Source organism: Mobula hypostoma, chromosome 26 (genome assembly GCF_963921235.1).
Source record: "Mobula hypostoma chromosome 26, sMobHyp1.1, whole genome shotgun sequence".
NCBI classification, from domain to species: Eukaryota; Metazoa; Chordata; class Chondrichthyes; order Myliobatiformes; family Myliobatidae; genus Mobula; species Mobula hypostoma.
Genome location: NC_086122.1, coordinates 20,939,328 through 20,961,867, shown reverse-complemented (window position 1 = coordinate 20,961,867; position 22,540 = coordinate 20,939,328). Strand labels below are relative to the sequence as shown.

Sequence of the window (22,540 nt, the reverse complement as noted above, 5' to 3'; positions counted from 1 at the left end):
AAAAAAATTGTTCATAAAAGAAAGTAATGAACAGTTAGATTGCTGATTCTAAAAATAAGGATCCATCAGGCAGACACAACATAAATTTGTGTAAAGAGTTATTGAACAGTTAAACTTCTGAAATTGATTCGGCACTCAAGAAATCCTGCACCTCTTCGGTCGAACGAAACCATCTCTGAGAGCCATTTTTCAAAATGATTCTAAGATTAGCATGGTAACAGAGAGAGGGTTTAAAACCTTTACTATACAACTCAGATAGGACCTTTTTGAACTTGAAGCATTCATTCAACACCACGGGTGAAAAATCTTCCACGATTCTGAACTTCTGGTCTTCATAATCAATCATACCTTTCCGACAAGATTCACGAATTAAAAATTCCTTTGTTTGAAAGTTGTGAAGACAAATTATCACTGAGTGGGGTTGTCCTCCCGGAGGAGGTCTTGGTAGAGGCGATCTGTGAGCTTGGTCTATTTTAGGTGGAGATTTTAAAATATTCAGAAATAAATTAACCAAAAGGTTTGCAAAAAAATTCTGAAGGCTGATTGTCTTCCAATGACTCTTTAAAACCCAGAATACGTAGATTAGTTCTTCTGTTTCTGTTTTCTAAGTCGATAACTTTCTGTTTTACTGTTTCATTAACCTTTAACTGTTTATCACAGATCTGTTCCAAGTCGTCAGTCTTTGAGTCGAACATCGTCAAAATGTCTTTGTTCTCTTTTATCCATTTATTGTGTTCACTTAAAGTTTTTTGAATCGAATCCAATTTTCCATCCATCGGTTTAAATTCAGCACAGAGTTGCTGTAACTCTTCTGAAAGTTCATTTTTATGTGTCCGAAGTGTCACCGTAATAAATTCCAAAGTTACCGGAGGGTCCTCTTCTTTTTTAGTAGCTTCAGCACACTCATCATAAAGCAATATTGTGTTTAAAAGTAAGTTTTCAAAACAAGTTGGAAGCAGTAAATTAAAAAGAGTAGGAGCACCTATTAAAGCGCTGCTATTCCATCAACAGCCAGTAGGATCTGATCACTTTTTAAATTTCTATTATTTTGCACTACTTATTTTAATTTAACTATTTAATAGACATATACTTAATGTAACTCAGTTATTTTTCCTCTACATTTTTATGTTTTTCATTGTACTGGTATACAAAACAATTATGTATACAAACAACACACATCAAAGTTGCTGGTGAACGCAGCAGGCCAGGCAGCATCTATATTATATAGATGCTGCCTGGCCTGCTGCGTTCACCAGCAACTTTGATGTGTGTTGCTTGAATTTCCAGCATCTGCAGAATTCCTGTTGTTTATGTATACAAACTTAGTGTTTGGGCAATATCCTCCCACATTTCCCCTCTTCATTGCTTGTGCATTGAGATGGAGACACAACATGAAAGATTTTTACTCCCTTGGATGTAAGAAATAAAATAAAAATGCAAGAATACTGCTGCTGTAAAGTTAATAAATCTCACGAGATATGCTGGTGATGTTAAATTTGATTCTCACATCAAGGTCTCTGTTTCCAGCTTGATTCGTGTTGTTTTCCAAGTGCACGAACCAGACAAAACAACAGCAATCACTTCCGATGTCACCAATCAAAATATTTCAGCACTTCAACAGAACACTTAATGACCATTCCAAGTTGTGTTCCAAACCCAGACCACATAGCATGAATCAACAAAAGTTCGTTACTTGCCATAGCCTCTCAGGCTAAGGTGCTTCTAATTTCACAGACACTTCTGAATGCTGATATTTGTTTGGTATAACTGTCAAAATCTTTTGTTGACAGGATGTAGCAGCTATTCTAACAAACCAATGCCGCTGCTGGCGGCCCCCACAGATTGTTATACTTGTATGATGCACTCTCGGATCACTCCAGTTGTAATGTTCCACAAAGTCGAAGAGATGCATTCATTCCTTTATTAGCAACTTGCAAACGTGCAGTCTGGAAATGCTGAAACTGAAGAGTAATTAATCACAAATTAAGCGTACTTAATTGTGTTCAACAAAAGATATGACATCATTCGGACCCCAGCCCCAAGCTACCCTGAACAAATACGTAACTTATTTCAAAGTTGCTGGTGAATGCAGCAGGCCAAGCAGCATCTATAGGAAGAGGTGCAGTCGACGTTTCAGGCCGAGACCCTTCATCAGGACTAACTGAAGGAAGAGTGAGTAAGGGATTTGAAAGCTGGAGGGGGAGGGGAGATGCAAAATGATAGGAGAAGACAGGAGGGGGAGGGATAGAGCCGAGAGCTGGACAGGTGATAGGCAAAAGGGGATACGGGGGGAGGGGTGACCCAGAGGATGGGCAAGAGGTATATTCAGAGGGACAGAGGGAGAAAAAGGAGAGTGAGAGAAAGAATGTGTGCATAAAAATGAGTAACAGATGGGGTACGAGGGGGAGGTGGGGCCTTAGCGGAAGTTAGAGAAGTCGATGTTCATGCCATACTGCGTCCGGTGCTCCCGATGTGGCCTTTTATATATTGGTGAGATACTGCGTCCGGTGCTCCCGATGTGGCCTTTTATATATTGGTGAGACCCGACGCAGACTGGGAGACCGCTTTGCTGAACATCTACGCTCTGTCCGCCAGAGAAAGCAGGATCTCCCAGTGGCCACACATTTTAATTCCACATCCCATTCCCATTCTGACATGTCTATCCACGGCCTCCTCTACTGTAAAGATGAAGCCACACTCAGGTTGGAGGAACAACACCTTATATTCCGTCTGGGTAGCCTCCAACCTGATGGCATGAACATCGACTTCTCTAACTTCCGCTAAGGCCCCACCTCCCCCTCGTACCCCATCTGTTACTCATTTTTATGCACACATTCTTTCTCTCACTCTCCCTTTTCTCCCTCTGTCCCTCTGAATATACCTCTTGCCCATCCTCTGGGTCACCCCCACCCCTGTCTTTCTTTCCGGACCTCCTGTCCCATGATCCTCTCGTATCCCCTTTTGCCAATCACCTGTCCAGCTCTCGGCTCTATCCCTCCCCCTCCTGTCTTCTCCTATCATTTTGCATCTCCCCCTCCCCCTCCAGCTTTCAAATCCCTTACTCACTCTTCCTTCAGTTAGTCCTGACGAAGGGTCTCGGCCTGAAACGTCAACTGCACCTCTTCCTACAGATGCTGCCTGGCCTGCTGCGTTCACCAGCAACTTTGATGTATGTTGCTTGAATTTCCAGCATCTGCAGAATTCCTGTTGTTTGCGTAACTTATTTCCTTTGCTTTTGCCACGCCCCGTTTTGTGTCCAGTTACCATAATAAGTGCACGACACGGAATATAATACAGATAGAGAAAAGATACATAGCTCCTGTGCTTGCCTTCTTTGGGAATATCATTGAAAGTCAAAGTAGCAAGTCCACTGACACCAAATGCATCTCTCCGGTACCTTTCTCAGGGTATGTCCACACTACGCTGGATAATTTTGAAAACAAAGCTTTTTCTCTTCGTTTTGACTTTCTGTCCACACTGAAACGGCGTTTTCATCCCCCGAAAACAGAGATTTTCAGGAACTGTCTCCAGAGTGAATAAATCTTAAAACGCCTAATATCCGTTGTAGTGTGTACAGGGTAAACGGAGAGATTTAAAAACGCTGTCATGACAACACCAGAACAACAATGCTTTTTCTGCTTCTGCTTGGTACTGTGCAAGCTGTTATAACACGCAGTCGGTGTGAACGGCGTGAGAGTTAAATTGTAAAGTGAGCTTTTTTGACTAGTTAAATATGCCGTCATGACGTGCCGGAATAGATGTTCGTTGTTTTCTTGAACGCAACCACCTAACAATTTCAGAACAGACGGCAACGAGACTGAAGCCAGAAGGGTTAGAGATGTACTCACCAAATACTTTGACCCATAGCTTACTGAATAAATAAGTATACTCACTTTGCCCTGTTTTCTGTCCTTGCTTGTATGAAGGTGGTTCACCTATTTATGCAAGTACTTCTCTGACAATAGATGTGTGACAGCCTAATGTAACATTGTATGAAAATACAAGATAACACTGATGCAGACGTTTTATACATTTAACAAGATGCTTTATTAATGCAATAGAGTTAGTCAGTTTTTAAATGTTCGTCGTCAGTTGGGTCATACTGTCCGTGAACTCCCTGTCGGTTTCCTCCATACGCTCCAGTATTTTTTTTTAGTTTTAAGTCCTCCTGCGCGAGAGCCAAGAGCAATTCCTTTTAAGTTTTTCTACTCTGTAACTGGACAAACACGCACCCGTTTCCTCTTCGCTTGTTTTCTGTGTGTCCTGCGCATGCCCAGTAGGAGGAGATTCGCCCAAATATCCGTCTAATGTGGACAGAGATATTTTGAAAAATGCTTACTGTGGACGCCTGTCATTTTTACTCGAAACCGGCGTTTTCAAAATTATCCGGCGTAGTGTGGATGTAGCCTCAGTCCTGTTACTATGTCATTAGCCTTTCCCATCATTCTTAACTAAATGACAGTCTTCAAATAGTCAACAGCCTTTTTTGCAGGTTGAAGCTACCCGTTTGCAATCTGTGTCCGGTTTCAAAGTTCAAAATACATTTATTATCAAAGCATGTATACGTTATACAACCTTGAGATGCGTCTCATGACAGGCAGCCACGAAATAAACCCAAAGGAACCCATCTAAAAAAATGACTGTCGAACACCTAGTGTGCAGAAATAAAGAACACGTTATGCAAACAATAACTGCAAGCAAATACCATTCTGAAATGAATCTGCAAAAAGAATCCTGTCGTTCAGTGCAGATCTGAGCTGGCCTGTGCCTTGCCTTGGGCCCTGACTTCCTCACCTTTTCAATCTGGCCCGGTGCCTGAATCTTTGCCCAAACATCGGGTTCAGTTGCCTCGATACGCTCTGGGCCTGACCCCGGCACATCGATTTGGACCGTTTGATGTTATATTGAACATTTCATTCCAATCGTTACTTAATTCTATAATTCTATTTCAGGAACATCTGTTTGTTGAGAAGTGATGTTGTCAAAAGGCTTGTTAATGCCCTTGTTGGCTCTGGAAGCACGTTATCCTTTATCATATCATTCAAAACAATGTTGCTTTTACCCAAATCTGCATTTTATCTTGCTCAAAGTTAAACTTTGCATTTGATGACCTGCAAATTCTCATCCCTTAAAATGTTTCTAATGTGCTGCTAACTCTCCCAACTCTCGCTGATAAATATCCCATTCCCTTTGGTTAATTATTGGCAATATTGGATCTGTGATTCTCTTTTCATATAGAAGGCAGAATAATGGGATGCTTTAGCACTGGTAAGATGTAATTATTGGAACTCCCCTCTTCTCAACGATTATTTCTTGGCCATGAACTATTTTTGATGTATATTAATGAAAGTAAGTCAGAAGGCATACCACAGGGAAGATATTTTTATTCTGAGGCTGAATATAGGTAAGTTCAGTGAGTGGGAGAAAACTTGGGAAATGGAGCTTAATGTGTGAAAGTGTGAGATCATGCATTTCAGTGAGAGGAATCAAAATTGAGAGAGACTACAGATAACTGGATTATAGAAGGATCAAGGTGTTCTTGTGCATGAAACAAAGATAGCATGAAGAAGTATTTATTTTCTAAGGTAGGGACATGTTTGGCTCAACTTTGTGGGCCAAAGGGCCTTTATTCTGCTGTAGGTTTTCTATGTTTCTATGTAATTAAAGAGGATGTCAGATTGTTCTTTATTACTAAGGGTTAAGAGTTTAAAAGTTGACAAGTTTTGTTGTATTTGCTTAAAGTATTGGTGAATCTCCACTTCAAGTACTTTGTGTACTAGTTCATTTAATTTAAGAGAGGAGGTGCTTAGCACTGGAAGCAGACCAGAGGGTGTTTATTTGGGTTATCCTAACTTGAACAGTTGAATAAGTTAGATCTATACTTGGATGAATGACAGGCAGTCTTGTTAAAAACTATAAGTTCTTAACGGGAAAATGGCAAGGCAAATGTCTGGTGGCAAGTCTCAAATACGAGGGAATAGTAAAAGGATAGTGCAAGTTATTTAAAATAGAAGTATGTAAGAATTTCTTGTTGCTGAGGGTGGTGATTTACTGGAGTTCTCTACTTCAGGGGCTGGATCACTGAAGATATTTAAAAAGGAGGTAGATCAGGGAATTGAGGTTAGTGAGTAAGTGGCGCAGAAGAGGGATTAGGTCCGAGATAGATCACCCATGGACTTGATGAATTTTTGGGGCAAGCAACAGGGGAATGGTCCTGTTTTCTGTTCGTGCATATCAATTTTCATGTGCTTGTGTATTCTTGTATTTCTATATTCCTCATCTGTCCCCTTAAACCTCAAAGCCTTAAATTGCATCTTATTATATTTCTTCTTTTGGCAATGTTATTGTTTCTGGTTAGTTACACTTATATGGATTACATTAGAATATTTTTGCACCTTTTTTGTGGGATTTTATAATGCTTTTATTTGTTCAAAGGTGAAAGTAAAATAGTTATCAAAGAACGTTCAAGTCATTATATAGTGGTCCTAGAAAGTTTGTGAACCTTTTAGAATTTTCTCCATTTCTACATAAATATGACCTAAGATGTTATCAGATCTCAATGCAAGTCCGAAGACAAGATAAAGAGAACCCAAATTAAATAACTAACACAAAAATCATTACACTTGTTCACTTGTTCATTTATTTATTGAGAAAAATGATCCAATGTTACATGCAACACACACAAAATATTGGAGGAACTCAGCAGGCCAGGCAACATCTATGGAAAAGAGCACAGTCAACATTTCAGGCTGAGACCCTTCTGCAGGACACAGCATTTTGTGTGTGTTGCTTGGATTTCCAGCATCTGCAGATTTTCTCATTTCTAATATTACATGTATTTGTTGGAAAAAGCATATCACAGACCTCCAGTCTCAGAGGCAACCATCGACTGCCACTACTTCTTCAAAGCTGATCTCTAATCCAATTTACTACCTCATTTCGGAAAGTGACTGAACTTTCTTGACCAGCCTCCCATGCGGAACCTTGTCAAAAGCCTTGCTGAAGTCCATGTAAATAAAATCCACTGCCTGCTTTCATCAACTTTCCTTTAGCTTCCTCGAAAAACTCTATAAGATTGGTTAGATGCGACCTACCATACACTGAGCCAGGCTGACTATCCTTAATTCAGTCCCTGTCTATCCAAATACTCATAATCTGTTCTCTTGAGAATGCCTTCCAATAACTTTCCCACTACCGATGCCAGGCTCACAAGCCTATAATTTCTTGGTCTATTCTTAGAGATTTTCTTAAACATCAGAACAATAGCTGTCCTCCAACCCTCTGGTACCTCATCTGTCACTTAGGAAGATTTAAATATCTTTGCTCGGGCTCCTGCAATTTCTATACTTGCCTCCCAGACGGTCCGAGGGAACACCTTGTTAGGCCCAGGGGATTTGTCAACCCTAATTTGCATCAATACAGCAAATATCTCCTCCTCTGTAATCTGTGTAGGGTCTATGACTTCTCCCCACCTACATCCGGGATACATCCCATGCCCTCCACCTCTTCAATAACTTCCAGTTCCCCGGTCCCAACCGCTTCATTTTTACTATGGATGTCCAATCCTTATACACCTCCATTCCCCATCAAGAAAGCCTCAAAGCCTTCCGCTACTTCCTGGATAATAGACCTCACCAGTTCCCCACCACCACTACCCTCCTCCGGTTGGCGGAACTGGTTCTCACACTTAATAACTTCTCTTTTGGCTCTTCCCACTTTCTTCAGACTGAGGGTGTAGCTATGGGAACTTGCATGGGACCCAGCTATGTCTGCCTCTTCGTTGGTTATGTGGAACAGTCTGTGCTCCAAACCTATTCTGGTACTGCTCCCCAACTTTTCCTTCGATACATTGACGACTACATTGGTGCTGCTTCCTGCACCCATGCTGAGCTCGTCAATTTCATCGACTTTACTTCGAACTTCCACCCAGCCCTCAAATTCACTTGGTCTATCTCTAACACTTCTCTCCCCTTTCTCGATGTCTCGGTCTCCATCTCTGGAGACAGACTGTCCACTGACATCTTCTACAAGCTCACTGACTGTCATAACTACCTCGACTTCCCACCCCGACACATGCAAAAATGCCATTCTCTATTCCCAGTTCCTCCGTCTCCGCCGCATCTGCTCCTGGGATGAGGCTTTCCGTTCCAGGACATCTCAAATGTCGTCTTTCTTTATGGATCGTGGTTTCCCTTCTACGGTGATCAATGATGCCCTCACCCGCATCTCCTCCATTTCTCGCACTTCGGCCCTCACCCCATCTTCCGGCCACCACAACAGGGACAGAGTTCCCCTTGTCCTCACCTACCACCCCACCAGCCTCTGGATCCAGCACATTATCCTTCACAACTTCTGCCACCTTCAATAGGACTCCACCACTAAGCACATCTTTCCCTCTCCACCCCTCTCGGCTTTCCGCAGGGATCGATCCCTCCGCGACTCACTTATCCGCACGTCCATCCCCACGGATCTCCCACCTGGCACTTATCCCTGTAAGCGCAAGTGCTACACCTGTCCCTACACCTCCTCTCTTGCCACCATTCAGGGCCCCAAACAGTACTTCCAGGTGAGGCAACACTTCACTTGCGAATCTGTTGGGGTCATCTATTGCATCCGGTGCTCCCGATGCGGCCTCCTCTACATCGGTGAAACCCGATGCAGATTGGGGGACCGCTTTGTCGAGCACCCCACTCCGTCCGCCACAACAGACAGGATCTCCCGGTAGCCACCCACTTCAACTCTGCTTCCCATTCCCATTCAGATATGTCCATACATGGCCTCCTCTACTGCCATGATGAGGCTAAACTCGGGTTGGAGGAGCAACACTTCATATACCGTCTAGGTAGTCTCCAGCCTCTTGGTATGAACATAGAATTCTCCAACTTCCGGTAATTCCCTCCCCTTCCCTTCCTCTATCCCTGTTTTACATCACCTCCCTCATAGTTCTGCCTCCTTTTGCTACTTGGGATTGTTCTCCTGCCAATCACCTCCCTGCTTCCCCTCCCCCACCCTTTTGTCTTTAAAATTTCTGTTTTTTTCAAGTACCAGCATTCTTCAAACCCTCCCCAAAGTTCTTCCTTCAGTCCTGACGAAGGGTTTCGGCCCGAAACGTCGACTAATCTTTTCAACTGATGCTGACTGACCTGCTGAGTTCCTCCAGCGCATTGTGCGTGTTTCTATGACTTCACTGCTGCTTTGCCTCACTTCCACAGACTCTGTGTCCCTTCCCCAAGTAAATACAGATGCAAAAAATCATTTAAGATCTCTCCCATCTCTTTTGGCTCCACACAAGGTTTACCTTTCTGATCTTCAAAAGGACCACTTTTGTTTCTTGCAGTTCTTTTGTTCTTAACATACCTGTAGAATCTCTTAGGATTATCCTTCACCATGTCTGTGAGAACAACTTCATGCCTACTTTTAGCCCTCCCCCCCCCATTTCTTTATTTAGTGTTTTCTTGCATTTGTTATTCTCAAGTATCTCATTTATTTGTTCCTGCCTATACCTGCTATGCACCTCCTTTTGTTTTATTAACCAGGGCCTCAATATCTCTTGAAAGCCAAGGTTCCCGCAGCCCGCTATCCTTCCCTTTTATTCCAACAGGCACATACAAGATTTGTATTCTCAAAATTTCACTTTTGAAGGTCTCCCACTTACCAAGTACAGCTTTGCCAGGAAAGAGCTTGTCTCACTCCACATTTGCCAGATCCTTTCTGACACCAGAAGAATTGGCTTTACTCCAAATTAGAATCTGAATTAGAATTGGGACTTCTTTGTACTGATTATGGAAACTTTCCAGAACACATTTGACAATCTCTAGTCATCTAGTCACTTTATAGTTTGGGAATCCCAGTCAATATGTGGAAATCACCTACTAATTACAACCTTATGTTTCTTGCAAAAGTCAGCGATCTTTCTACAAATTTGTTCCTCTCAATCCCATGTACTGTTGAGTGGTCTATAACATAGCCCCATTAGCACGGTCATATCTTTCTTATTTCTCAGTTCCACTCATAAAGCCTCATTGGATGAGTCCTCCAGTCTGTTATGACGGAGCACGGCAGTAACATTTTTCCCTGACTAGTAACGCTACCCGCTACCTCTCACCTTTTAATCCCTTCTGCTTTGTCATGTCTAAAACAACGGAACCCCAGAATATTGAGCTGCCAGTCCTGTCCCTCCTGCAACCAAGTCTCACTAATGGCTGCAATATCTTAATTCCACATGTTGATCCAGGCCCTGAGCTAATCTGTCTTTCCTATATTACTTTCATTGAAATGCACCCAACTCAGACATTAGTTACACCATGCTCAATTTTTGATTCCTGATTTTGTTTGATGTTTTAACAGCATCTCTTTCTGCAACCACTCTAGTTTAAACTCCATCCTGTGCAGTACTAGCAAACCTTCCCACTAGGATATTGGTCCCCTTCCAGTTGAAGTGTAAACCATCTTTTCTGTACAGGCCCCACCTTCCCTGAAAGAGAACCCAATGATCCAGAAATCTGAAGCCCTCCCTCCTACACCAACTCTTTAGCTTTATGCTAAACTGTATATTATTTCTATTTTTGGCCTCAGTAGCATGTGGCACGGGTAGCAATCCTGAGATCAGAACCTGGAGGTCTTCCCTTCTTTTCTGAGTCACAAAGCCAGACTCTGCCAGAGACCTGATGCTGTGTCTTTCTTCTGCTACGTATATCCTGCTCTTTGGGTGTATTAACTCTCTCTGTGGCCTAGCTATCACCCCCTCAGCCTCCTGAATGATCCAGAGGTCGACCTGTTCCAGCTCCAACTCCTTAATGTGAAGTTTTAGAAGCTGCAGCTTGATGCACTTCTTGTTGGTGAAGTCATCGGGAACACTAGAGGTTGCCCTGACTTCCCACATCTCACAAGAGGAACATTCAGCTTCCCTGTGTGGTATCCAAAATGCTCTAACTGCAATTATGAAGAAAGAAGCAGTAAATAAACTTAAAGAAAATCTACCGACAGCTTTTTCTCTTACTCAGACTTCTCCTTGCTGAAGCCTTGAAGAGCTAAAGCTTCAAATTCCCACTCTTAATAGTGTCCACTCCAACAAAAGACTGCTCTGCTTGCCCTTGCCTTGTCTTTATTTGCCCTTGCTAATGAATCCTGATCTCTCATTGGCTGCTGTTCAGAAACCGAAACTCCCAAGAAGTGCTGCTTTTTAATGCACATTCGCTGACCTGTGTGCATCACCTCTTCTCATGCTCCTTTGAACAGATTGTCCGCTGTCCAAATGCCTTTAGTTGTTGCAAATCTGTACTGATTGGGATCTGAAAGACAGGAAATCAAGGATCCCATTACACAGGGAGGTATCGAGGCGGAGGTCTTGAAGCTTAGTGTTTAATTTTGAGGGGCTGGTAATATTGAATGCTGAATTATAATCAATGAAGAGTATCCTTATGTATGCTTCTTTATTGTCCTGATGTTCCAGAGTTAAGTGAAGGGCCAATGAAATAGCATCTGCTATTGATCTGTTGTGACGGTAGGCAATTGGAGCAGATCCGGGTCACTCCTCGGGCAGTAGTTGATGTGATTCACAACCAACCTCTGAAAAAAAATTCACAGTGGATGAAAGAGCTACTGGATGACTGTCTTTGAGGCAGGTTACCACATTCTTTTTGGGCATCAGTGTGATTGAAGTATGCTGGAAGTAGGTGGGTACCTCAAACTGCCGAAGCGAGAGGTTGAATATGTCAGTAAACACTCCAGCCACTTGCTTAGCATAGGTCTTCAGTATTCAGCCAGGTACACCATCTGGGTGAAATGCTTTCTGTGGGTTCACTCTGAAGCTCTCACTTCGACCTCAGTGTGAAATCGCAGGGTCATTGGGGGCCGTGAGAGCTTATGTAGGTTCCTCCATGTTGTGAAGGTCAAAGTGAGCATAAAAGGCGCTGAGCTCATAGCTCAGTGTTTGGTACCAGTTGGACATTGTTTACACAGGAAATATTTTTTACTCCAGTCTTTCTAAGCTTGATCTTGAGTCATTTGAAAGTTCAATAACATGGGATATAATTTAGGTCCTTACAAAATATTAAAATATCGTGCCTGAAGTAATTAAGCAGGTATACTTTTTATCTTGTGAGAAGTTAAACAAATTAAATTTTGAGTATGTTGTGTAAGAAGTATAATGAACACAAGTAGTTATAATTAAGAGAATTGTAATGTGTTTGGTTTAAAAGCGGAGTCAAAAAGTATTTGCTGGAAACTATTATCAGTTCATCTGATGTTTTAGCAACACTGAAATTAAGTTGCACGTTTATCTTCATAAATATTGTTAAAGTATTTTGTCATTGGGCTGGTATTATTTCAAATATTTATAGCTTTTCAAAATAAATAAAATGTTCACATAAAATCAAACTATATTTTTCCTCAAAATCTACATTTTAACTGTTTGTAGTTACATACTGGATAAATGGGAACTGGAATACTGATTTTGTCTGGAAGAAATAATAGCATTGACCATATGATGGGACTACAACTTGAAATAACTGCAGTTGGAATGTGATTTATATAATTTTAATGTTGATCTATGATTTTAATACACAGTGCCTATAAAAATATCCCCCCCCCAGTAGTTTTCATGTTTTACAACATTGAATCACAGTGGATTTAATTTGGCTTTTATTGATCCTGATCAACAGAAAAAGACACTTTCATGTCAAAGTGAAAACAGATCTCTCCAAAATTATCTAAATTAATTACAAATATAAAACAAAATAATTAATTGTATTAGTATTCACCTCCTTTAGTATGACACAGCACATCATCGTGGTGCAGCCAATTTTAGAAGTCACATCGTTAGTTAAATGGAGATCACCTGTGTGCAGTATAAGGCATTTCAATTGATTGTAGTAAAAATACACCTGTACCTGGAAGGTCTAATTGCTGATGAGTAAGTATCCTGGCAAAAATGACACCATGAAGACAAAAGAACACTCCAAGCAACTCTGCAAAAAGGTTATTGAAAAGCAAAAGTCGGAAGATAGATACAAGAAAGTTTCCAAGTCACTGAATATCCATTGGAGTACAGTTAAGTCAATCATCAAGGAATGGAAAGTATATGGCACAGTTATAAATCTGCCTAAAATTGAGTCACCGTGCAAGAGGGGGACTGGTGAGGGAAGCTACCAAGAGACCTATGACAACTCTGGAGGAGTTACAAGCTTCACTGGCTGAGATGGGAGAGACTGCGCATACAACAACTGTTGCCCGGTGCTTCACCAATTGCAGCTTTATGTGAGAGCGGCAAAGAGAAAACTACTGTTGAAAAAAAACTCACATGAAACCTCAGCTAAAGTTTGCCAGAAGGCATTTGGGAGAATCTGAAATCATCTGGAAGAAGGTTCTATGGTCTGTGAAACCAAAATTGAGCTTTTTGGCTATCAGTCTAAACACTATGTACATAATCAAAAACGCACCATCCCTACCGTGAAGTACGATGGTAGTTGCATCCTGCTGTGGGGATACTTCATTGCAGTTGGCCCTGGAAGGCTTATGAAAGTAGAGGGTAAAATGAATGCAGCAAAATACGGGGAGATCCTGGAGGAAAACCTTGTGCTGTCTGAAAGAACTGCAACTTAGGAGAAGATTTGTTTTCCAGCAAGACAATGACCATGAGCATAAAGCCAAAGCTCCACAAGAATGGCTTAAAAACAACAAAGTTAATGTCCTGGAGTGGCCAGATCAGAGTCCAGACCTCAGTCTAATCGAGAATCTGTGGCTGGACTTGAAAAGGGCTGTTTTCTCATGATCCCCATGCAATCTGACAGAGCTTGAGCAGTTTTGGAACTATGAATGGCGAAAAGATGCAGTGTCCAGATGTGCAAAGCTGATTAAGAGACCTATCCAGACAGATTCAAGGCTACAATTGCTGCCAAAGGTACATCTACTAAATACTGACTTGAAGGGGATGAATAATTATGCATTCAATTATTTTGTGTTTAATAATTCTAATACATTTAGACCAATTTGTAGAAATTAGTGTCACAAGAGTCTTTTCTGTTGATCAGTGTCAAAAAAGCCAAATTAAATCCATTGTGATTCAATGTTGTAAACCAATAAAACAAGAAAACTTTTGGGGGGTGGGGTGAATACTTTTTATAGGCACTGTAATCGCTGCATTATTTTGGATATACATAAATTGGGGTTCCTTTTAAGTTTGAAGTAACTATTATCAAAGTAATGTCTGTCACCTTATACAACCCTGAGATTCGTTTTCTTATGGGCGTACACAGTAAATCCAAGAACATTAATAGAATCGATGAAAGACCATACCTAACAGGGCAGGTGAACATCCAACGTACAACGGACAAATAACTATAGAAAAGAAAAAAAAAGCTGTAAGTATCAAGAATATGACATGAAGAGTCCTTTAAAGTGAGTCTACTGGTACATACCTCATGGGTATCTTGTGACTGTCTTATGACCATGATGTAATTGAGTGTCTGATGAGCATGATGTAATGGTCTTGTGGAGGTCACATGATGTAATTTTCCTGCCGATGTGAGGTCACATGATGACATGTTCTCACCAGGTATATAAGGGGAGACAACAGGAATTCTGCAGATGCTGGAAATTCAAGCAACATACATCAAAGTTGCTGGTGAACGCAGCAGGCCAGGCAGCATCTGTAGGAAGAGGTGCACTCGACGTTTCAGACCGAGACCCTTCGTCAGGACTAATAAGGGGAGACGCCTGGTGTGACGCAGTTAGTTTTTCTAGTTGAGTTTTAAGTTCAGTTTGTTATTTAATTCGTCAGATACTCCGTTCTGCTGCGTATTCGTCTTACGACGCAGTTTCGTTTTAAAGTGGAGTTGTACTTTCTATTGTAAGTACTATTGGAGAGTGAAGACCTTACCAAAGTACAGGAATTCGCTGAGTTGAGTAAAGCTGATATCGTTTGGCGGTTTTGGAGAGGATCGACCTTTATTGAATCTTCGTTCAAGAAATCGTGACCTGCATGAGATATCCTCTGCTAAAGCAGGAAGGATTGCACAGTGTCTATTCTCCAGAGGAAAAGGTCAGTTCCTTTAAACCGTTTTATTTCCATCGTCGTGAATCCTGCGGACAAGGCAGGTTCCGGCTGGGATCAGCAGTAACGAAACGTCTTCGAGGTATTCTTTACTTCAGGAAAGTCTCTCCTAATTGATTGTATAAATCTCTTGGACTTTTGAATTTATCATTCTAAGAACTGTGTTCGAATTTACCATTTTAAGAACTGTTTTTGCATTTACCCTTTTAAGAACTGTTCCAGAGTTGCTGTATAGCAGTTAACTTCCGGTTAAATTACAAACGTTTGTAGTTGTTTGAATATTTTTTCACTGTTTTTGAGCAGAGTTTAATAAATGTTTGTTTGTTTTTTATAAAACCTGACTCAATTGATACATTCATTGTTGCCGGTCATGTGACACTACAGATTGTGGGAACAGTTCAGTGATGGAGTGAGCGAACTTATCACAATTAGTTCAAGAGCCTGATGGTTGAGGGGTAATAACCATTCCTGAACCTGGTAGTGTGAGTCCTGAGGCTCCTGCACAGCTTTCCTGATGACAGCAGCAAGAAGAGAGCATGATCTGGGTGGTGGGGGATCCTTTATCGATGCTGCTTTCCTGCGACAGCACTCCATGTGGATGTACTCAACGATGGGGAGGGCTTTACCCATGATGGACTAGGCCGTATCTACTACTTTTTGAAAGATTTTCCATTCAAGAGCATCAGTGTTTCCATACCAGGGTGTGATACTTAGCTGCACAGTCATAAGTGTAAAGTGAGTAGAGCAGGGGGCTAAGCACAAAGCCTTGTGGTGCACGTGTGCTGATGGAGATTGTGGTGGAGGTGTTGCAGTCCGAACTGACTGGGGTGTGCAAATGAGAAAACCAAGAATCTGATTGCACAAGGACGTATTGAGGTCAAGATCCTGAAGCTTATAGATAATTGATTGCTTTAAGGTTGTTATAGCCGGTGGAGGTAGTGGGGATAAACTTCCACTCCCTACTAAATGCTCCCAATGACATGTGTCTCAAATAACCTCTGACAACCAAGTCCAGCTCCTGGCCTTCATGTGGTTCTTAGCTACTATGCCCAGCAGAACAGTTTCTACTGACAGGAGTAGGGGCAAAGGCAGGTTATGGATGCCTTAAAACTAGTCACTTTGGGCAGCTCATTTTGGAGAAGGAAAGCTCTGATCTTGAATTTACGCTGCTTTGTGGCTATACCCATTAATGGGGAAGTCTTTGGGAGTAAAGCCCAAGGAAAAATCTGGAGCTGGAGTCCCTAAGGCAGTCTGACATTGAGTTCAATGCTGACTGGCAGTTTCTGCAACGCATTTGATGTCAAGTTGTATCGTTTTCTGCCGTTCCTTTGGATTCATCAGCTGCATGGAAAGGGGAAGATCTCCATATTGTACTGCCCTCGCTTGCATACTGGCTAGGATGCAACATCTTTGGTCAACCTTAACCAATGGAGGGCCTCACTCACATAAATTGGACACTATTTCTCACCATAACTTTGTATTATTATAATATTGCCATTTTTCAATTGCCCTTTCAATCCTAAAGCTTGGATGTATATGGGTTTAAATGGTAATTAAGCTTCATTCTACAATGTAAAAGCAATTCCTAAGTTCTGAAAAATGCTATATAAAATAATATATTAAGAAAATGGCTATCCTCAATAGGAGGATTGATATTTGATGGAAAAATTTCATTACTGTTTCTGGTATTTCTCCAAGTAGGTATTATTTGTGTTCATGGTAAACATCGGTAAGCTGTCTGCTAGAGGCTGATATCACTGGGTCCGTCTGATCCTGTACTCTTAAGCTGTTCTGTCTCTAATTAAAAATGAAAGACCAGAATAAATGAAAAGCAAAAGCAGATCAGATAATGAAAGAACCTCTACTGCAATGCTGCTTATTACATTCACTGGGATATGGCACCTTCGCAGTCTGGATACCTCCTTGGAGAATGTGATTTGTTTCTGGTTCATCAAGAGGTCTCCCAACAGGAAAACCCATATTGATACCTAGTTGGCTTTAACTCATTTTGTTGTTGAAACAAGATGGTATTCGTAGAAACACTTGTTTCTGTTTTTTTTTGAAAAGGTAAGTGTTAATCTAAGCTTTTGTTATCCTCTCTTTAAAGTTGTACTTAAAAATAAGTGTATGACATCAATAAGTAAAATTGTGTGTGCCTCCAATACAAAGCAGTTATAATATCGTAGAACAGTGGAAAGAGATTTTGTGCTGCTTACGAACAACGTTATTTTAAGATGTTTTAAAATGGTGTTGCACAGTTGGATTCACTTTTCCTTCACTTTGAACATCAGTGATTTGCATCTTACTCCAAAAATTTGGGATGCCAGTTGATACTCCAGTGCAGTGCACTCTTGGAGCAGATTTCTTTGGGATTAATATTAAAGTGAAGTGAATACAAAATATTCTATGAATGAAGCAGAGTTCATCTCTAATATCTTCACCAATGTTTATTCCTTCGACAATATTATGAAAAGCGATTATCACTTTTTTGTGAGAGCTCACTGTACTAATCGGTTGTCATTTTTTTTGCATTATATCAATGACTGTATTTCTGAAATAATTCGCTGCCTGTAAAATGATTTGGCTCTGAGGTGAATATAAAAGATAAACAATAATGAGCTTATAATATTATACATTTCTATTTTTGCATATAATTTGAAATTTTTATTGGAATTTCATACCCTTCATGATTTCTTATACCTCTAGATAATTGTGTAATTGTGCATGTTATTGTGATTGATTGGTTATCCATAAAAAGTAAAACTGATTAAAATGGAAGTTATTGTCCAAAGTAATAGGATTTGGAGGTAAAAGTTTGCCATGCTTGAGCTGTGGATGGAAGTAAGAGATGTGTTTTGAAGATTGATTTTGGGAGTTGATGTCTAATTTTGTATTGGTCCTGTATGATAGTTTTACTGAGTAGGCTATATATATCTCATGTTGCGGGAGAGATATACAGTATGTGTGGTCTGCATTATGCCTAAGAAAATTAATAATAGGTGCTTATTAATCTACCTTTCCACTTACTTTTTAGATGAGGAAGAGATGGATACCAAGGGTGATTGGTCGCAGGTTCTGTCCAGAGAACCACCTTCTGAGGCACTGGACTTCAGCACAACCAATAGAGCTAAAGCTGAGCGAAGACTTGAGTTGTCTACTACAGTGAACGAAAGCAGCTTTGGCCAGAGAGACTCATTTGGAAGACAAAGTGATGTTTTTAACAATAAAGAGCAAGCTTTGTTACACAGAGGACATATGTTGTCGGTTGAAGATACAAGTGATTACATGAGTTCAGGTGAACTTGTTGCTGTGCCTTTAGAGGAAGATAACGATGAAGTTGATTTTCATCCAGTGATGAGTCCACATATTCAAGTCTCTCAGAGTAACCAAACTCGTGAAGAGGAAAATGGAGTTGAACAGACTACATTTAAGGAAGCTGAGGAAAAGAGGAGAAAGTCTAAACTTGATGAGCTAACGTGTAGAAAGCAATCTATAGGAAGCAAATCTGATGAATGTGAATCAGATGGTGCTAACAACTTTGAGAAAGGGTTTTTATTAAAAAATAATGATTGCACCGAGGGCTTTGACTGTGGGAATGGGAACAGGGATGTTCATAAAACAATTTTATCTAACAGGAATGAAGATAGTTCCATCTTGCATAATACACAGATATTTAATATTGCTGAAAATGGAAATGATATTTTGAGAACAAGTGGAAACCCTGCTCTGAGTGAAGAGGAAATATCTGCAACGCTGGCACGTAAAGCAGTGACTCTGAAAGAATCTCTGGGGTTTCCTGTGAAAAGGCTAGAAAAGGATTTTGTCCCAGAAAGCAGGCTAGCAATTAGTGATGGTTTTCAGACACTGGTTGATCCTTTGCCAAGGCGAATATTGGAAGAACAAATTGACTCTCCAAGAGCTGAAGCTCCGGACAAGGGAATAATCGAAAAAAATCGGAAAGCAGTTGAACATGAAGATATATTTCCAGGTTAGTTTCAAATTGGAGATTTCTCTGGTACTATGCATACAGGTTCTAACCTTCCCTGCCATTTATTGATTTCAACATATGGTATCAGCCAAAAACTACCCTTGCTTTTGTCCAAGGAAAGGGAAAATAAGCCTTAATTTCCTCTGTCCAGGGAATTTTTCAATGCCTAATAACTTAAGACATGAAAGAGTGACGATTGATGTCGTAAATGTTTCCCTAAATTAAAATTCCAAGGTTTGTGCCTGTAAGACCTTGATGTTGTTTAGGGAGTTTGTCAGCAGTGCACAAATCTAAACTGCAAGTCTTAACTTTGCAATGGCTTTGTTTAGTTACTCTATGAAATATGGAGGTTCAATTGTTTTAACGATAGAATGGAAATGATTGTAATTTCATGTTAATTTCAATGAAATCAAATTACTCAATATGATCATATTTCTAAAGCTACTTTTGTGATCTTAGAAATATTGACCAAGGATTTTGAGTAACAGTATGTCAGATTAACTTGCTGTGGGTACAGCAAGCATTTCAATGCAACTATAAGAAGCTGGAGTGATGGTGTTAATCAGCTGGCTAGAAGTTCAGGACTTCTGCATTTGTATAAGTTGGTGTTGGAGTTCTGAATTTCTGGATGGTTACACAACTAAATAATAGAATAACCAGCCTTTTTGTTCAAAATGTGGGCTGTTGTACATTCCTCAGTTGTGAGAGTCTTTATGTCACGTAATATAAAAGCACACTTAAACTCATGCACAGAACCCTCTTATACAGTGGTGGTTTCCAATATACAGTCACTTTGCATCATTAAAGCAATTGGAGTGAAGCATACGGTTCATGACAGTTGCTGAATGAGAATACAGTCAATGACTGAAAGTGTCAGCCTTGCTGCTACTGCCTTTCAGTTTGAAGTTGAGGGCTCAAGCTTTGAAAGGCTCATGCACCTAATCTAGCCTGACACCTCAACTGAGTTGAAAGTACTATATTGTCAGAGCTTCTGTTTTTTTTTGAACAGACTAGAAAATAAGGCCCTTGGGTGCCATCAATCAATGAAAGTTGAGGTTATTTTCTTTTGGCCTAGCGATACTTACTATGTTGAAAGATATTTGAGATTTTGGGAATATATGCAGTCAGTTCATCCCCCAAAAATCTGCATGCTGTCATTCCAGTTAGCAGCAAATTTTGCTGCTATTAGACATACACTTGCAAAAGTTGATGACTGACTCCTCTTATCATTATTGCAAATATTTTCATACTTGTGTTCTTAATGATTAGTGAAGTGCTTGAAATAGACCAAAATGCCATGGAAAAACACTTGCATTTGCTGTGCAGCAAAAACTTACTGATCTCTGGGCTAAGTCTGCATTCTGGCATCGGTGTGCTCCGAGGCTACCCTGGTCCTCAGTACCATGATCCTGTGGGACAGCAGAGTTTTGTGCAAGTGGATAGTGAGAATGGGACAGATGCTGGTCAGAAAATGCTGAACAACCTTTGAAAGCTGGTTAAGACATCTCAGTGTTCAAAGTAAATTTATTATCAAAGTATGTATACATTATGCAACATTGAAATTCATCTCTAACAGGCAGCCACGAAACAAAGAAACCCAAAAGAACTGGCTTAAAAAAAAGAGAAAAAACAAATCATGCAAACAATAAACACAAGCAAATAGTGTTTTGAACTGAAGTCCACAGAGAGTCCATCCCCAGACTCTTAGTTCAGAGCAGAGTAGCGAGCTGAACCGGCCTGTCCCTCACCTTGGGCCCTCCACCCTGACCTTTTCAATCTGGCCTGGTGCCTAAATTGTCATTCAAACATCAGGATCTGATGCTTTGATATGCTCTGGGGCCTGTACCCGACCTTTCTGATTTGGCCCAGTGCTTAAATTGATCAGACCTCGGGTCTTCCTCAATCTTGGCGATGGGCCTGCTACCTTGCCTTGATTTTGATGCATTGAATTGCCTCCAAGTCCAAAGGGAAGTTAAGGTCTATTGCTGGTGATGATCATTTACCAGAAAAAGAGTGATGAACAATGTATTTAATTGTTTTCCTTGTTTTACTGGCCACCAGCTGGAAGTAGCTGAGAATCACCAGTGCCATCTTAAATCTGTACCTCTGCTTAATTCATTGTCAAAAACATTAAATGTTTCTGATATTCAGAAGTGTTCAATGACTGTCAAAATTCTCCCAATTTATCAATTTTAACTCGCGAAAAAATTAATTAAGTTAATTGCAATTTGCATGAACCATTTAAGTTAAACAATTCAAAATTATTTACTGAAAGTCCATTATACTGTTCTTTGTTTGCCATTGTAGGCAACTTGTGCAATATCCAGATCTATAAAAATTGAAAGTGATTTTTCTTCATTGCATAAATGTGAATATTGACAGTTTTACAAGAGTTGTTAATATAGTTGTTATCATGGCATAATTTTTAATAAAAATGGAATTTCTGTTTAAAAGTGATCAGATATAAGCAGTTTTCCCTTGGATATGATTACTGTGTTCTTTTTGAGTGAAAGGTAACAAGAGTTTTAAATGTTGAGTAAAAGTAATCAGAATTGGCATAATCTCTAACATAAGAAATCAGCAATGATTCAGCCAAGTTTTCTTGGGACTTCTCCACTGCAGTCAGATCTCCCTTGACAAATAGCTGGGAAGATTTGATCTCTCTTTTCGAGTCATAGAAATTGTGCATGTGCTGTGAGTGAAGGAAGTAAGCGAGTTGGGAAAGAATGTGGCAGTGTGATTTTGCGAACCTATTCAGTAAGTTCTACTCCAGAAAGCTATATGATGCCACTCCAATTAGCTGTAATTTTGATGGTAGTAGATATATACTTCTGAACTTTGATTGGGAGAGATGGTTAGCAGGTAAATGAACGTTTTGACGAGAGAGTTTCTTGAAATTAAGATGTGGAGAGTTAAGGTCAATATGTTCCTGTTAGAGTGAAGGGCAAGTCTTGCAGAATTGGGGAGCCCTGCTTCATGAGGGAAATTAAGGCTCTGGTCAGGAAAATGGGTGAGTCCTTTTTCAGGTATAGGCAGCTAGGATCAGGCAAGCCCCTTGGCAAATATCAGGAATGTAGGACCGTACTTAAAGAAATCAGGAGGGGAAAAAGAAGTTACATAGTATCCTTGGCAGATGAGGTAAAAGGGAACTACAAGAGATTCTATAATACTGAGAGTAATGTAACAAGGGAGATAATCGGTCCCCTTAAGTTTCTGTGTGGCTGGCCATGTTTGGAGCCAGGGGAGATGGGCAAGGGCTCAAATGAAGCTTGGGAATTCAGGGAATAGAACAATGATGTCTTGAAACATTGAAAGCGTGAAAAAGGAAGTGTTGGTAATCTGGAGGCGCATAATGGTGGATAAATCCCATGGCCTGACCAAGTGTCAGAATCAGAATCATGTTTATAATCACCAGCATGTGACGTGAAATTTGTTAACTTAGTGGCAGCAGATCAATGCAATACATAATATGAAAGAAAAAAAGTAAATCTTATTCAGTA

The 22,540-nt window shown here is 40.5% G+C and overlaps 1 protein-coding gene across 7 annotated transcripts in view; it reads left to right on the top strand.

The window, feature by feature from the left end:
- Positions 1-22,540, top strand: part of LOC134338194 (zinc finger MYM-type protein 4-like) — a 228,336-nt gene that overhangs the window by 94,181 nt on the left and 111,615 nt on the right. For all 7 annotated transcript variants that reach the window (XM_063033844.1, XM_063033847.1, XM_063033846.1 and 4 more), the window contains one exon: positions 18,087-19,040. In XM_063033844.1, the coding sequence (XP_062889914.1) occupies positions 18,087-19,040 (954 nt within the window). The remainder of the gene's footprint in view (positions 1-18,086; positions 19,041-22,540) is intronic.